Here is a 17540-nt window from a genome sequence, read left to right on the forward strand (position 1 = left end):
GGTGACCTGACATCAGGAACACCTGAGCTGAAATCCTGCCTCAGACATTTCTGCAAGTCATTTCCCCTGTGTGAGCCTCAGTTTTCCCATCTGTAAGATGGGGATAATAACAGTATCTCCTTCTCAGCCTTGTTGTGAGGATCAAATATGATATTTGCCCAGTGTTTTGCAGACCTTGAATCACTACAGCACAAATGCTGATGATAGTTATTATTACTTTACTCTCCTCTACGACTTCTCTAAGCCAGCAACATTGGCCAACTGCCTGCTCCTCAGGCACGGCATCCCATCTCCCATCTCCAGGCTTTTGCCCTGGCTGTGCCCCATGCCTGGAAGGCTTCACCCCTCCTTTCCTTTTTCGTGGCTTGAATAAAGGCTCACCTGCCATTCCATCTCTTGCTTCCACTTCCCGTTTATCTTCTACTCTCCTAAGTACCTGGTTACTTACAGGGTGTCATCCTACTAGAAGGAATATTCCTGCTGGATGGGGGCTGGTTTGCCTTTCTTGGTATCCTCAGTGCTTAGCACAATGCCTAGTACACTGCAAGCACTTAATAAATGCTTGGTGACTCTTGACTGGCTGCCGGTTCCTTATTTGGATTCCTTGGTGTTTGCCCACAGTGTTTCCCTCGTTCACCTTTCCCACGCTTCATCAGTTCACTCATCTTCTCTGTGTGCCCACATCTTCACGAGCACCATTTTCCAGTATTTTCATCCCACATAATTCAGTGAGACTCCCCTCTCCTTTGGATCCCCACTGTCCCTTTATTGTGGTCATGGCAGTATCTGAGCCACCATCATTTTTGCTATGGATGTTCTGGTGGTTATGGGACCTTTCTGTCTTGTCTTTGGTCTCCTTGGGATTCAGTCTCAATAAAAACCTTTGGTGGCTCATTGATGCAGGTTATTGACTGTTCTCTAAGCTTTCAGCTACAAGCCATGCAATTACTTAGGAAGGGACTCCTCTGTGGCAGACACTGTGCAGGGCACTGCTGATTCAGAGACAGTGCGGAGATATTCCTGCCCTCAGGGAGCTTACTGTCAACTCAGGACGGGGGGAGGATAAGTTCATGCATAGCCTAGTAAAAAGCTCTTCTGGGTTCACTCTTCCAGCTCTCACTCATCATACTGACTATTTAGTGTGTGGGTTGAGAGAAACGGAACACTGCACCTGGCCTCTTCCTCTGTTGCCCCTACTACCCTGTGCTATTGATATCAAAGTAGGTCTCCTCAAGGCCCTCCCAAGGTTGGTGTCTTCCAGCCCTGGGCTGTCCTCTTGGTGCACCAGCTCAGTGGTGCCTCTGTCCCATGGTGCCTCCCTTGTGGCCAACATATGCCTTCATCCAATGGCTAAATGTCCTAGAATGCCTTCGAATTGACTAAAGGTTTGTCCATGAATTATAGGGAATTTAGAAGGAAATCCATTAATCCCTGCTGTGCTAGGGTATTGATTGACTGATTGATTGATTCCCTCCTAGGGTCTGGGCCTCCTCTGACTAATGGGTAAGAGGCTGGAACCCTGCTCCTACACAAAATATATACATGTAAATACGGAGATTTGATGCCCGCTGTTGGATTTCTCTCTCTCTCTGTCTCTAACTTCTCTGTCTCTGTCTCTCTCTCTGTCTCCTTCTCTCTCCTTTCACTCATCTCTCTTCAACACAAAGTGCTTGCCTTCTCCAGAAGAGGGGAGAGGCAAGAGGGAGAGAGAGAATTTAGAACTCAAAAGTTTAACAAATGACTATTAAAGCTTTTTTTATACATGATTGGTAAATATTTAGCAAAATAAATAAAAAATGGTTTATAAAAGGCCGTGAAAAAGGAGAAAGGCACCACAAGAATGGAGAAGGGCAAATGTGGTCTCCATTTACAAGAGGGAAGAGCCCAGTCTGCTCCCTGCAGAGCAATGAGCTTGACTTCAATTCCCATAGACATGGTAGAATAAAGGATTAAAGAGATACATGGGTAATGGCTAGATAGGGAGGTAGTGATGGTCACAAACCAGCTTGACTTCCCCAACCAAAGATCATGCCAGAGTCCCTTCACTTCCTTTTCTGGACACAACCACTTAGTAGATGAAGAGAATGATGCTGCAGACTTAGTTGGCCTGAATTTGAACACAGTGTTCAAAGAGTTATTGTGTTCTATGCAGCAGATGGACGGTAACAGCTTAGACAACAATATGGTCAGTTCCATTAGAACCAATTGGATGCCTGTCCTTAAAGAGCAGATGTTGATGGTCCAATGTCATCAAGTCAGGACATCTCCAGGAGACTAGCCCAGGTGGGTGCCTGCCCTGGGCTCTGTGCTGCTCAGCATTTCTCCAGTGACTTGGATGAAGGCATAGGTGGTCTGCTCAGATTTTGAGATGACTCAGAAACAGCCACCACAGTGGACGAGGTGCCGTGAAAAATGATGTTAAAAGCCTGCAGCTCTGGGCTTTATCTAACAAGCGATCGTTTCACAGAGGCCACTGCGTGGCCCAGCGGATAGAGCCCTGAGCCTGAAGACAGGGAGAGTTGAGTACCAATCCATCCTCAGGCACTCACCGGCTGCATCATCCTGGGCAAGTCACTTCACCTCTGTCCACCTCAGTCTCTTAAAAAGGAAATAAGAATAGCACTGACCTCTCAGGGTCATTCTGAGGATCAAATGCCATCATAGTTCTAAAAGTGGTTAGCACAATGCCTGGCACCTACTGGGCACTATAGAAATGCTTGTTTTCTTACCTGTTCCCCAAGAGGGAGAAATGCAAAGTCTCAGCCTTGGGGACAAAAATTAATTTCCTGAGTGTGATAGAAGAAAGGCATGGCTAAGAAGAATTTCTGAGAATCATGTGAAGTGCAGAGGTGGAAGGGGCCTCAGCAGTCCCCTGCAAAGGAAGTTCCACTTTTCCTTGTGTAACAGGTGGTTGTCCAGGCTCCAAGAAGAGGAACCCACAGGCTCTGCAGGTGACCTCTTCCCCTTTGGGCACCAGTAACTCTTCGGAAGCTTTTCCTCACATCAAAATGTTCCTTTGCCACAGCTATCCATTGATCTTGGTGCCACCTTCTGGGACCTCAGAGAACAAAGCCAACCAGTCACCCACATGACTTAGGTCTATGTTCCTCCTATAAAATGGGCCTTCTGGAAAACAAGGGAGGGGTCCTCAGCATTTAGTGAAATGAGAGAGCAAGTTTCGCTTTTCTTCTTTTGTGAGAAAAGATCTTTTTTGGGGAACCTCAATCTCAGAAGTTTGATCTCTAAAGGACTTAGTTTGTTGTGATAAAGGGGATGGGTATCTAAAGTCAACATGAGCTCTTCACTCACCACGTGATCTTCTCTGCACTCCTCCAAGGGACCAAGCACTTTTGAGACTCTGAGACTCCCTCTCCCTCAGGTGAGAGGGGGCCCTTAAAAGAAAAGCCTGTGATTGGAGAGGGAGACTTCCTGAGACCAAGTCCTGCATGAGCTGAAGAATGGCTAGAACACAGTTCAGGAACATCTAGTTCCTCTTCCTCTCTTCTTTTCTTGCTTAAGCTGAATATCAACTTATGTTTTGGCATGAGAAAACTCAATAATGTAGTTTATGTCATTTTGGAGTGTGAACTAACCATTTTACATCATCTCAATTGATTTCTGTTGAGAGTAACCTTGCCTATTTTCATTCTTTATCCTTAGCATATGAAAAAAACCCAACAAAACCCTGTTTCCTCCTCTTTATGGACACATACTACATCTGCTTGAGGGACCTGAAGGTCTGATATGAATTATGACACTACTTAGTAAGTTAAATTTTGGACTTCCCCACGTCAGTGTCCTCTTATTCAGTCAATCTTAACGACTCACTATTTCATTTCTATATGTCTGTGGAGTTTTTGGGTTCTGATTCCTTCAACATCTTCAGGATATTTCTCTCATCATGTATTTCTGGAAGAACTACAAGTTTTATAGCCTTTCTTGTCATTCTATCTGGAAGTTCAGTTGGGTTGGGTTGTAGATACCATAGATGGTTTTTCTAGACTTCAAATAGGTGGATTTTGTTCTCTGTCCTTCTAACTCATCCCTGCACATTGAATCAGTCAAAGGTCCAGAAATGAAAGATTTTCAGTCCCTTCCATATTGTTGTCATTTGTCTTTCATTCTTGAAGAGGACCGATGACATCAGAAGAGTGATAATGTCTTGAATTGCAAATGAATTGGATTTGAGTGGGTCAGAGCTGTGCAAAGTCATCAGCCTCACTCTCTCCTTCAAAGTCATTGGAGTCCAGTGTCAAGACACAGGTCAGGACAACTGGCGATGACCCTGCATGCGGTGGGAGACCTTGGCTTTTTAGCTAAGTGTGTCCCAGGTCTCAGTTTGTCAGAGGTAACATCAGTTCAGCATTTAAAGGTCAGGCAAGAATGGAGGCAAACGATGGCTTAGTTTTTCCTTCACAAAAGAATCAGTCTGAGAGGGGAAGATCCTCAGAATTCTGTCCAGAACAGAAACAATTGCTATTTACACTCAATCTGGAAAAACTATATGAGATGAACAAAGATATTTTGCAGGTATAGCTACTACACATTTGACATGGCTGTTTGTCCCCATCAGATAAGAAGTGGAAGGAGGGGATTAAACAGTTACTAGGGAAGGAAAAACAAATAAAACAAAAAAAATGATAAGAAATTTTGACTGGTTACGGAGGAAACCAGCAGGGGTAGGGCAGTCTACAACAGGATGATCTTTACCCTAGAAGGTTAGCCATGCCAATTTTAGTCATTGAATCTTTATGAACAAGGGAAACAGTTCAGATGTCTTACCATGCCAATACATCAGTGGCTCAGACTTCTCACTTGGATATAAATCCTACCCCATCCTAATTTTAGTTAAATCAGCCTGAAAAACTTGCAGTCATAGCATAGGAAGAAAAAAAATAAAGCACTCATGGTCCATTTCCTGTAGCTAAATCAGTTTGAGAGCTGCATTTGTCTTAAAAAGTTCTTAGAAAGAAATTGAGTACAGGTCTGTGGCTCTGCTGAGTCAATCCCCCCGCCCCATAGTTAATAGTCAGAAATCATTCACTCTCTGGGTTAACAGGTACTTAGAGAAGAATGTCTGGACAAAAACGTCTGTCTCAAAACCAGTGTTATCAGTCTCAGGTGGGGAAGATAGGGGTGTCTAAAAATCAGCACCAAGGCAGACACGTTGAGGCCCCCTGGATCCACTCTTCCCTCAGGATTTTCATCATTGTATATGTTCTCAGCCTTCTGCCATTTTCGCATGATATTGTCTTGTGATACAGAATCAATAACCCAAGGTTCACTGGGGCTCCAAGAGACATCTCATATCTTAGCAGTGTGACCACCATGAATAAACAACAATCCTGGGGGCCCCCCTTCTGCATCTTCAGTACGCTGCTCCTCTCAAATTTGACTCGAGTCCCAGATGTTTGTCCTGGACTCAATGCCACAGAAGCCAAGATAGTTTCATTGTGGGGAGGACACTGAACCTGGAACATTTCATCCTTATAGGACTCAAAGGAATTCAGCTTCAGTTTCAGATGTCTAAGATTCCACAGTGCAATTCTCTTGTCAGCTGATCCTGTGGCAAGAATGAGCTCACTATAAGGACTGAAAGACAGACAATTTACTTTGGCAGTGTGGGCATCCACTGAGTGGCCCGGTTTGGAAGTACTGCTCGCCCATTTGTCCCAGATCATAAGCTTCTGATCATCAGAACCTGATCCAAAGAGAGATTCATAGAGCAGGTGCCAAGAAACATCTTTGACTACTGCTGTGTGACCTATGAATATGGTCTTTGCATCCACTGCTTTATCTTCCTTTGGAACTGCACTGATGTCCCACGAGCAGATATTATGGTCATCTGATGCACTAAAGAAGTGGCCACTGAGATTTGGGTTCCAAGACAGCCCATAGTCCTCCTTTTGATGTCCACGGGGATGCAAGTCTGGGGTATACTTGCCAGAAGGGTCTGGTTTTGAAGGGTGCTTGGTGTAGTTGAAAACAAGGACATCACTGGATGGAGTGCAATGATGCAAGGATTTGGGGACATATAATGGGCCCTGTTTACTTTGCCTTCACATTGAATCTTGATTTCACTTTCAATTTTCCCACTAAGTGAGCCAAAACCTCAAAATTCTCCTTTCCCACTGTCGTGATGAGAGGCATCAAACTGCACGTCATCATTGGGGAGCATTAGGGTTAGGGTGAAGAGTAGGACTGATTTGTGTGACATTTAAGAACGTTAGAGAGACATAGTTTCTGGGTGATTTAATCATTTTATTATTACATAAGGCCAGCAGGTTATTAGTAAAAAGATGGTCATTTGGCCTCTCTCTTAGACCAAAGGCAATCATGGGGGTAGACCCATAGTTTATATACTCTTCAGAACAGTAGATGGTTCCCCAAACAGCAATCAACTCTAATTGGTTAACCTGACTGGAGATGGGCTAATATTAAAATGAGGGGCTGAGGGAAAGTATCTGTCTACCAGACCACCCATGGCTTGAGGCTATCATTTCAAAGGAGGTATACCCAACCCAAGCCTCAGCAGATCTGGACAGCTTCCACCAGGGTGGGTCCTTGAACAAGAAAGGGAATCCAATCTCATTATTAGCAATGTCCTTAAGAACTGAACTTAAAGTCTGCACTTTAGAAGGTAGAGCTCTGAATCTCTCCCCCCACCAAATTATTGCTTATTGATAATCATTTTTCATGTTAGAATGTCAGAGGCTGACTCTTGAACATCCCTAAACCCCTAAAGGGATTGGGCCATAAGACTGGTCCTTGTGTGGAAGGCAGGATTCACTGGAAATAGGAAGATGATTAATATCAATAGTTTGCGGATTGTTTTCACTGCTTTGCAGTTTTTTCATTGTTTGTTGAGTAAAATGAAGGCTGTCCTATATCAAGTATGCTTTGGTGCACCACTGGTGCTTGCATAAGACATCTTTTATTCTTATCTGCAGTGACCTAGAAATGAGCTAATTCTGAGCTTCCAAGTGAAAACTTCGTTGAGATAAAACAGGCAAAGCAGTGACTGGGGTGCAGATTTCCAAGGCCTGAATTTGGGCTTTGTGGATTCGTGGCTTGGCTTTGTGGGCTGGGGTTTTGGAGAGGTTCCCTCAGTCTCTTTTCCTCTCTGGAAGGTAGAGTGCCAAAGTCCTCCCAAAGCCTGCTTTTAGAGAAGACAGAAAGTGGACTGTCATCTTGTCCCACTCTGTATCTGCTGCCCTACCTGGTTTTATCCAGGAACCAGGATACCCCTGCTCCAGGGACCCCCTTGGACTGAGCCTACTATGGACATGCTGATTGAAGCCAATGGAACCTAGGGACGCTCGCCACTAGTGCTGGAAATCTTTGTACGAAGCCAGGGCTCCCCGTAGTGGCTTCTTTGGGAAGTGAGCCCTGGAGAAGCTGTTGGGTTTCACGGGGAGTGAGGGGGTAACTGATCCCCTACAGAACAGAAAGAGGCCTGCTGACCTCTAGTGGAGATGAAGGAGAACAGGAGGTGGGGTGCTGGGAGGAGCAGGACCTCACCCTCCCTGCATCCCGGTAGGAGACACATTTGTCTAAAGCAGAAGAAGGCAGTGCTCAGACACCTGGTGACCCTCATGATTTGAACATCAGGTACCCTGATGGAGGGAGCAGAGAGTGTGGAGTCTAACCCTCTCACTTCAGATGAGGAAACTGAAGCCCAGGAGCATGGCCAAAGTCCCCAGGAGGAATTGGCTCAAAGAAAGGGTCTGGTCATCTAATGTGGTCCTGGGTGCTCTGGCGACAGCTGCAGGCGCTCTCCCAGGTCCGGGGCTGGGCTTCTGGGGCTTTGGCATGTCCTGGTAGCAGGTCCTGGGATGCAGACTCCCTCCCTCCATCAAGGAGGTCATGCCATAGGCCAATCTGGGGAAAGGCCTGTGGCTGTTCAGAGAGAGAAGAGGAGACCCACGGGAGACCTGAGGATGGTCGGCTAGGCCTGGAGGTCAGTCCACTGGCTGGTGGGTCAGGCTTGACTTGCTGGGTCCCTGAAGGCAGAACTGGGGCCATCGAGTGGAAGAGGTAGGAGGCAGGTCTGGGCTGGGTTCCAGGGCAGGAGAGCCTTCACACAGAGCACTGCGCAGCTTCTGGAGCTGGTGGCAGCTCCCTCCCTAGAGGATTCCTGTGGGAGAAACAGGCCCAATGCTGGTCACAGCTGGAAGAGCCTGGACCTTAAGGCCAGGGGGTGTGTGGGGTGCTGGAGACCCAGGGACCATTTTGGGGAAGCAGAATGAGGAGGGGGCTGGGCAGTGGGTGAGGGGCACAGGATGCCATGGCTTGGGGGTCAGAGGGCAGACATACTCACCGGGTGTAATAGAGCCAGGTGAGGCCATAGGTGAGCAGAAAGCCGGCCCCCATGAGGGCTCCCCGGAGCAGTGTGAGCATGAGGGGCCAAGAGCTGTTCTCCTGGGCAGAGAAGGCTGTGGGAGACAGAGGAGCACGGATGATTAGAGGCTCATTGTCCCCTAGGCCCCAGTTCTCCCCATCCAGCCTCACTCCCTCTCAGGACCCCAGCTCCCTCCTTGAATTCCCAAGGCCCAGGGCTGCCAGGCCCTTCTCTAGGGGTGGGAGACAGAGCCCAGCCCAGTGGGCACAGCACAGGAGTCCAGGCTCTGATAACTGCCTTCAACACCTCTTCCTGCCTGGTTCTAGATGCTGTTATGTGCTCAGATTGGGAACAGAACAAGGCGGGGAAACTGTGAACCCCATAACCAGCACAGGCATGACCTCAAGAGAGGCTCTCCAGCCCAAACAACAGAGGGGCTACCCCCACTATCTGCCCCTCCCAGACCCTCCCCAGCACTCTCTCTGCTGCCTCAACCACCTCAGGCTTTCTCCTCTCATCTGTCCTCTACCTCGCCGCCCAGACCCAAGCACCAGGGTGTTGGCCTGAGATGCTGAGGCGTCTTTGATGTCCAACCATGCTGTAAGCCCTCCACAGTGGCTGCATCAGCCGCCTTCATGGCCATTGGAACAAATTGTCCTCACACTGCTGTTCTAGCATCAGAAGCCTTCACATGCTTTGGGCAGACTTCCCTCTAACTCACCCATGACTGTGAGGCCTCCCAGTTACTTTCTACCTTGTTTACCCATGTGCTGAAATGGTTTCACCAGAGCATGGCCCCTGTGCATGCTACAGCTTCTTGGAGCCACAGGGGACACTGGGTGAGAGGTGGACACCAGAGATGGAGGAGCCCTGATGAAGGCTCACCAGCCCTCCCACCTCAGGTGCTGACCCTCCCTGAACACCCCATCTACCACTACGCATACACCCATTCCCCCCCGGCATGTAGTGGGTGCTTCATAAATGCTGGCTGACATGACTTCACATTAGATAGGTGAGGAGATAAATGGAAAGCCAGCATGCGTCTGCCCTCAGAGATTCAAGTCCAAAACCCTGACAAATTCAGTCTTGGTACTCAGGTGATGAAGGTACTCAGCAGATGGGCCTCACAATGACTTCTTGGAGTCTTTGAACCATATTAGAAAGTGAGAGAGAGGCCACAGACCAAGTGAAGCCCTGATTTTAAAGCAGGAAACAAGTGAATTGTTGATTGAGGGGTGGGCAGGTGGAAGGGCACCGCCTCCATTAACTGCAGTCCAGGGAGCTTGCCTCCTTCTCCATGCCCAGTTCTGGTCTGCAGCAATCCACACTTCTCCTTCTTCTCCACAAGGTTGACATGAATTCTCTATCCTATGCTTGACTAAAGTCCAGCTCCATGGAATGTCTGGCATTCCTCCCACCAGCCAGGGTAGGACTGGCTCAAACCAACACAGAGGGTTCGATAGGCAGGCCTTCGACTCTGCAATCACAGCTTCCCTTTCTCTCTCTTCACCAAGCATCCCTTTAATATTCCATCCTCAGACTTGCCAAAGATTCAGGTCAATTTCTCTGGCCTCTACTTTGTATGGTCAATTCTCTTCCTCTTAAATAAAACAGTCAGAACATTGGTCCCTCTCCTGTCCTACAAAGTCCAGGGTCTTTGATATGTTATGGAGAGAACTTCACCAATATCTGTCCATTCTTTTAGTGACCAAGATCCTCTTGGCCCCGTGGTAGTTCACATGGTGGAGGGGGTTTCCCACCTCAGGCCTGGATCCCAGAATCCCCCTAGACTGGGTTAGTAGCTTAAGGTAACAGTAAAGCAAAGCATCCTGGGATTTCAGCCAACCTTGTGGGAATCCTCAGTGTGCTGTCTCCTTGGGCAAAAGAAGGGGGCATGGAGGCTGGTGTGTTTCAAACCTGTCTCCTGGCTCCGACTCCTGGCTCCTGTACAAGGCTCTTCCCAGGAAATCTCCCTGGCATCTCTGGGTAGCTCTTGATAACCCTCAGCTTCAGCTCTCTCCTCGGGCTTCCACTTGGCCCCTGAATCAGCCCCCTCACAGCTCTCCCTTCCTCCAGGTGCCCTAGCCCTCTTACCTGGCATCAAGCAGACACTGAGACTGTCCTCCCTGTGGTGGATCCTCACCTCACAGTAGGGACTGATGTTATGGCCTGGCTCCACCTTCACACTCAGGCTGCTGTTGGCCCAGGGCCCAGATCTGTTTGATATCACCTGGAAGGTGTCACTCCTACCACTGCCCTCCACAGGCTTCCCCCCTACCCACCAGCTCAAAGAGGGGGCTCTGCTTGGACAGAACAGGTACAGAACAAGCCCTCCTTGACCCAGGAGCAAGAAGGGCTGAGCATCCTTGGGGGTCTGTGGGAAGATACAGGAGATTCCCCCTTAGTGGGTGATACTGTCCTTATCCCACCAGCAGCCAAGCACCCCATGGTGCCCAGCCCCCTCACACTCACACTGCACAGAGACATTTAGGGAGGCCTGCTTGGAGCCCAGAGGATGCTGAGCAAGGCAGGTGTAATTCCCTCCATCTGCTGGCCCTAGGTGGGGCAGATCCAGGTGCAGGACTCCATTCTGTGAAGGCTGGGAAGAGGCCAGGGTTTGGTCCCCAGGAGCCAGCTCAGTGTGGCTGGGGGATTGCTGTTGGCAGCACAGAGCAGGCGAAGGGACTGTCCCTCCTGCACCACAAGATCTGAGCTGTTTCCTGGGATGAAAACTGAAAAAGATCAGGATGTCCCAGGAGTGAGAACCTGGAGGGACTTAAGAGATCCCCTAGTCCCCACCTTCACTGTACCCAGCAGGGTCCTGGGAGCTGAAGAGCTGATGTGACTTCCCCAAAATCACACCAGGAAGGGGCAGCTGGAAGAGGCCAGGAGGCCATGCAGTAAGGAAATCCCCCAGGCCCAGCCCAGCCTGGATTCCTGCCCCCTTCTAACTCCACTCCATATTACCTGGCTGCTCCCCAGCACCAGACAATGGAGGCCCCACCTGTCTGTCTTCCGGCTACCAGCCCCCACTCAGCGTAGCTCATGTTCCCTGCCTTTCCCTCAGATTGGGTTTTTGTTCATCTTCCTTTCCTTCCTTCCTTCCTTCCTTCCTTCCTTCCTTCCTTCCTTCCTTCCTTCCTTCCTTCCTTCCTTCCTTCCTTCCTTCTTTCCTTCCTTCCTTCTATCCTTCCATCTTTTTCTATCATTTTTCTTTTCCTCCACATCTTCTTTTTCCCTTTTTCTCTTCTTCCTTCTTTCCTTTATTCTTTTGTACCTTCCCTCCATATTCTTTCTTCCTTCCTTCCTTTTATTTTTCTTTCTCTCTCTTATGTCTTTCCTTCCTTCCTTTTTCATTATTCTTGCTTTTCACTCTTCCTTTCTTTTTTCTTCCTATCTTTCTTTTTCCCTTCCTTCCTTTTCCATCCTTATTTCCTTCTGCCTTTTTCCTTCCTTCTTTTCCTGTTTCCTTCTGTCATTCCTTCACTCCTTCCTTCCTCCCTCCTCCTCCCTCCCTCCTCCTTCCTTCCTTCCTTCCTTCCTTCCTTCCTTCCTTCCTTCCTTCCTTCCTTCCTTTTTCTTTCTTTTCCTTCATCGCTTGCCTCTTTCTATCTCCTTCTTCCCTTCCTTCTTTATTTCTCTCTCTCTTTGTTTTATTTTCTCTCTCTGTTCACCCTCTGTCTCTCTGTCTCCCTCTTCTCTGTCTTTCACTCTTTCTGCGTGTATTTTTTTCTTGGTCTCGCTTTCTCTGTCTCTCTCTTTCTCTCTCTCAGTTAAAGGGAAAATAATGTGAAACACAAAAACAACAAAATATGCTCTCAGGAGATGGAAAGGTCTGCAGAGTGATGGCAGAAATCTTACATCATGTGAGTCCAATGTGATCACCACTAGGTTCCAGTTTCCCACACCCAGCAGCCCTGTGGCCTCAAGGCAAATGCTACACCTTCCATGACTGAGTGCTAAAGGCTCAGCCTGCATGGCCAGAATCCTGTCCTCCATTGACAGCAGCCCCTAGACCCATCCTCCATAGCATCTTCCTACATAAGCCCCTCCAACTCTCCAGATCAGCCCTGTAACGAAAATGAATGCACCAAGGTAGCAAAGCCTCCCCATTTGGCCTGGATTGTAGAGTGCCAGGTCAGCTTTCCTAACAGGGAAACATTGAGAGGTACAGTGGACAAAGCACTGGCCTGGGAACGGGACCCAAAGTGGGACTTGTGCCTCTCAGCCTAAGCCTGGTGTAGTGGAGAAGTCACTACATTTAGACTCTACGTTTAGAGTTCGCATGTCTCTGGTGCTGGGTACTCTGTGAACTCTATTAGACTCCTCACAGCTCTGAGCCTCAGCTTTCTCATCTGCAAAATGGGGATAAGAACTCTCCATGACTTTATCTCATGAGAATGTTAGGAGGAAAATGGTTTCTATGCCCTAAAGTCGTGAGTTAACATGTGCTGATGTAATTGCAAGAAGAGGGGAAGCCCAAGACAAAGAGAACCTGGGTCTGCAGAGTGAGATTTCCAGTCTCTCCTGTCTCCCTCACCTTCCTGACATTCATGCCCACCCTCAGAGTAGGAGCTGAAAGACCAGGTCCCCTCCCTGCCCTCCCCCTGGGGCTCTGCTAATACCTGTTGTCCTGTTGTCCTGGGCCACGGTGATGGTCACATTCTGCACAGCATCTACAACAGAAGGACTAGGCTGGCTGGGGATGGGGCTCTCTGCCCAGCCCAGCCTCAGGCAGGGAAGACATTAAGTTCAATATCACAGAACTGATGTTCTGTGGAAGGGAGCTCAGAGACCATCCAGGATAATCCCTACCTGACTGACACTGGCACATGAAACCATGGAGACTGAGAGAGAGAAAAAATAGGAAATGCCAGACTGTCTGCTCTCCCTGCCCTGATCCAGGAAAAAGGCATCTGATTTCCCAGGAATTCGCCAGGGCCATGGACTCTTAATGCACCCCTCCCTCTCTCCCTCACTAGGTGAGTGCACCTAGCACTCACAGGACACGTTGAGTTGGACGGTTCTCTCCGTGCTCAGACGGCCTCCAGGAAGGGTCACCTGACAGGTGAGGTTGGTGCCATGATGCTGGGGTTCAGGGATGAAGGAGGCCTCTGAGGAGTGGGATGCCCAAGAGCTTTGTGTCTTGGAGGAGAGGGCGGCACCACTCCAGGAGAATTTGAAGGGCCTGTTTTCCCCACAGGCCCAAGGAAATGTGCAGTTCACAGTCACTAGGTTCCCCGACTCTAGCATCTCTGGCATAGAGATGTCTGGTTTCTGGATCAAGTCTGGAGAGGAGAGAGACAGTGAGCCATGGGCAGGGGAGGGGAATTAGCCTCAAGTCTCTTTCCAGATGCTGGCACCTCCCCCATCCCTCAGGGCTTTACTGTGTTCCCCTCATAGTGTGACCCCATTCAGGCCCCTGTTCCTTACCAGCTTTCAGGGCCTCCCCTGTCATCCTCAGGAGCCTAATCACTCATAGATTATAGGTCAAGTGGAAGTTGCATTAAAGGCAATAGAGAACAAGCTCTTCATTTTACATAAGGAGAAACTGAGTCCCAGAGAGGGAGGGGGAAATGATAGGAAGAAATGCCCCAAAGAGAATTGGTCAGAAATCTGGGATTTGAATCTACTTCCTTTGACAACAGACCCAGAGCTCTTTCCAGCACAAACCATGGCCCCTGTCAGCCTTGCCTGGGGTCCTGGTTCCTCACAAAGAGAACCCCTCTACATTCCCTCCACTTTGCAGCTCTGGAGCTTTAGGTAGAGTCTTCACCCCCTTCCCTAGGGCTGCCCCTCTCCCTGGGGGGTTCCCCACATGTCCCTCATGTTCTCTCACCCCTCCCACAGGGAGCTTCAGGGTCTCCAAGGCCAGTCCTTTCCCCAGACCTCCCTGCCTCATACACTGAGAACCTCCCAAGAGAGGAGCATCCTACCTGTCACATTCACATAGAGTAGATTCTTGAGGTAACTGTATTTATCATATCCAGAGTGAAATCGGAAGAAGTATTTCCCCGTGTCTGAGAACCGGGCATCTGTGATGCTTAGAGAACAATTGTTCATCCTGGGATCCCCAAGGAGATGGAATCTCCCATCAGCTTCATCCTCCACCTCCCGAGATGGGTCATTGGTAGCCACGGGTCTGCCATATAAAACATGAGTCCCTTCTCTGAACCAGTAGCCATGAACTCCGTAGTGGTAAGAGAATAATCCTCCTGAGCGATGGAAGGTGCAGAGGACATGGGCACACATCCCTGCCTGCACCGTCACCGAGGGCTGCAGCTCCAGTATCTGGGACAGGGACCCTGAGGGCAGACAGAGGCCTGGTCAGCATCTCCAACTCTTCCCATACCCCTGAGAGCAGTGTCCCTTTGCCCCAGCCCCACTCACCCTCCCACAGCAGGGGCAGCAGCAGCAGCAGCAGCAGCATCTATGAGACAGGAGAGAGCCAGGTTCTGCTGGGGTTCTGTGTCACTCCCTGAATACCATGGCTCCCTCTGGCCAGATGTGTGAGGTTCAGGGCAAAGAGGAAGATGAAACAGGAAGCCCGTGTGTGAAGAGAGAGGGGGGACCATCCTCAGAAGAGGAACCCCTGTCCTCTTCCCCCAATGGGCTCCCATCCTCCTTAGCTGAGGTCAGTGGGGCGGGGCCTCCTGCCTTGGGCCATCTCCAGGGACAGTCAGGACTCAGGTGCTGGTGTCGGGAGGGGGGTATAACCGATTTTTCTGCTCAGGCTGTGGCCGTGGATGTTGTGTGGAATAGCATGTTTCTGTGGGTGACAGGGGTGCAGTGACCAGAGCCTGGCCCAGAGCAGGGGCTGACCATCAAACACTGCTGCCCCTGTCCTGTGCCAGCTGACCTGGGGTCAGGAACACCTGAGCTGAAATCCTGCCTGAGACATTTCCTACATGTCATTTCCCCTATGTGAGCCTGAGTTTTCCCATCTGTAAAATGGGAATAATGATAGTTCCTCCTTCTCAGCCTTGTTGTGAGGATCAAATGTGATATTTGCCAAGTGTTTTGAAGACCGTGCATCACTGCAGCACAAATATTGCTGATAATTATTCTTACTTTATTCTCCTTTCAGATCTCTCTAATACAGCTCCACTGGCCAACTGCCTTCTCCTTAGGCATGGCATTCCATCTCCCATCTCCAGTCCTTTGCCCTGGCTGTGCCCCATGCCTGGAAGGCTTTCACCCCTCCTTCCCTTTTTCCCAGCTTTATTCAAGCCTCAGCCCCAATGCTTTTCACTTTCTGTTTATCTTCTACTCTCCTCACTTCAAAGTACCTGGTTACTGACAGGATGCATTCCCAATAGAATGGACATTCCTGGATTGAAAGGATTCAGAGGAAAGAGAGACAGGAGCCCATGTAATAGATTGGCCAGGGCACACATGTAGTCAGCCCAGGAAGGAAGGAGCACATGTAAGAATAAGATTCTGAAGAGACCAAGGGAGGTAAAATGGGATTTATCTGAAAGGACAAATACACATGAAAATGGAGATGTAAAAATCAATACAGGAAATGTACAGAAGACAGAAGCAAGGCTGGGGAAGAGAACAGATGAGTGTGCACCCTACTATAAAAATGGTGGTAGACCTGCTGATGCTTAGAGGGAGCAGAGGTGGGGAGGGATCCCTCCCAGCCCTAACCTTCTATAGGCTAAGTTGTAAGGCCCCTCTGAACCCTCCTATTCTATTCTGTGTTCTAAGGCCCCTCCCAGCTCTGGCATTCCCTGTTCTGAGGGACTCCCCAGAATAGGCTGGTGCTTCCTGGTTTCCTAAGGGCTCCCCAGAACAATCCAATGAGGTAGGCAGTATAAGTCTCATTGTCCCCCCCAACAATTAATAAAATACAGAATTTCAACTTCAGTGCGATTCTTTGCTAATCCTTTTAATCTGGGCTAGGCCTGCAAGTGGTAACTGATGAGAACTCTGCACCATGGGGTTGACTTGTCTTCTTTGTATATTTGGGCGTGAATGGGGTCTCCAGACCCAGCAGCCACAGCCAGTCTGGGCACCCAGAAAGGGAAGCAGCAAACCAGCATTTATTAAATGCCTACTGTTTCCAGGTCCTTCATTAGGCACCTTACAGGTGTTATCTCATTTGACTCAAACAACAAATCTGGGAATAAATGCTATTATTATTCCCCATTTTGCAGTTGAGGAAACTGAGGCTGACAAAGGTTAATGACTTGATCCCTCAAGCTCAGGTCTTCCTGATTCCAGGGGCAACATTCTATCCACTGCATCATCTAGATATTCTTTTCTTCCTTCCTTCTTTCCTCCCTCCCTCTCTCCCTTCTTTCTTTCCTTCTATTCCTCCTTCCTTCCCTTCTATTCCTCTTTCCTTCCTTCCCTCCCCTCACTCCTTCCTTCTCTCCTGTCTTCTTTCTTTCTTTCCTCCCTGCCTCTCTCTTCCTTCATCCTTCCCTCTCTCCCTTCCTTTCCCTTCCTTCTTCCTTTCTTTCCATCTCTCCTTCCCTCCTTCCTTCTTTCTTTCCTTCCTCCCTCTCTCCTTTCCTTCTTTCTTTCCTTCTATTCCTCCTTCCTTCATTTTCTCCCCTCACTACTTCCTTCCCTCCTTCTTTCTTTCTTTCTTCCCTTCCTCTCTCCCTTCCCTCCTTTCTTCCTTTGTCCCTTGGATTTCCTCTACAGAAGAAGCAGCTAGGTAAAGATGGGGTTAGCAGTGTTAGAAATAGGCTTGACACCAAAAAATTAGTATCAAGAAAATTTATTAGAAAGATAGTCCAGAGGATTTAGATGTTTCTGGCCAGAAGTGGGCTCCACCCCTCTTCAGGAGGGGTGGGCCCTGAGTGCAAGGGAAAGCGTGCTTTTATGCAGTTGAATTTGGCATGAAACCTCCCAGTCCGGGATTGGTCCAACCCTTCCCAGGTTATACCTTTCCTTACATGTGTCCCCTTGATATGCTCAAGTATGTTCCCCCTCCCTTGGTCATACATCCCATGACTCATTAGTGAGGCTCTAATTTTATGTGGGGTGTGTCAGATAATAGTAATGAAGTTCATTAAGCAGGCACACTAACATTTTTCAGGTGTCCTCAGGTTGACCCTAACTGGTCTGAGCTGGCTCGACCCCTATCTTGATTTTGGGGTCTTCTTGGAACAATCCACTTACTTCCTATTGGTCAAGCCCAGCCCACCTACAGTGTACCACCTCCTGGGACCTTTGTTCTTTA

General features: G+C 48.8%; 1 protein-coding gene and 1 pseudogene across 1 annotated transcript; both read right to left on the reverse strand.

Moving 5' to 3' along the window:
* Positions 1–5025: 5025 nt before the first annotated feature.
* LOC110219800 (histone-binding protein RBBP4 pseudogene) lies at positions 5026–6217 on the reverse strand (annotated as a pseudogene).
* A 23-nt stretch (positions 6218–6240) lies between these two features.
* On the reverse strand, positions 6241–14860 carry LOC110219799 (sialic acid-binding Ig-like lectin 14). Its single transcript, XM_021003496.2, is given in 8 exon segments — positions 6241–8137; positions 8321–8435; positions 10814–10966; positions 10969–11073; positions 12967–13017; positions 13345–13629; positions 14278–14646; positions 14732–14860. Coding segments are annotated over 8 exon segments (1176 nt in total). The 5' UTR covers positions 14772–14860; the 3' UTR covers positions 6241–8079.
* Positions 14861–17540: the final 2680 nt, after the last annotated feature.

This window comes from Phascolarctos cinereus, unplaced genomic scaffold, assembly GCF_003287225.1.
Source record: "Phascolarctos cinereus isolate Bilbo 61053 unplaced genomic scaffold, phaCin_HiC Scaffold_726;HRSCAF=1367, whole genome shotgun sequence".
Taxonomy (NCBI): Eukaryota; Metazoa; Chordata; class Mammalia; order Diprotodontia; family Phascolarctidae; genus Phascolarctos; species Phascolarctos cinereus.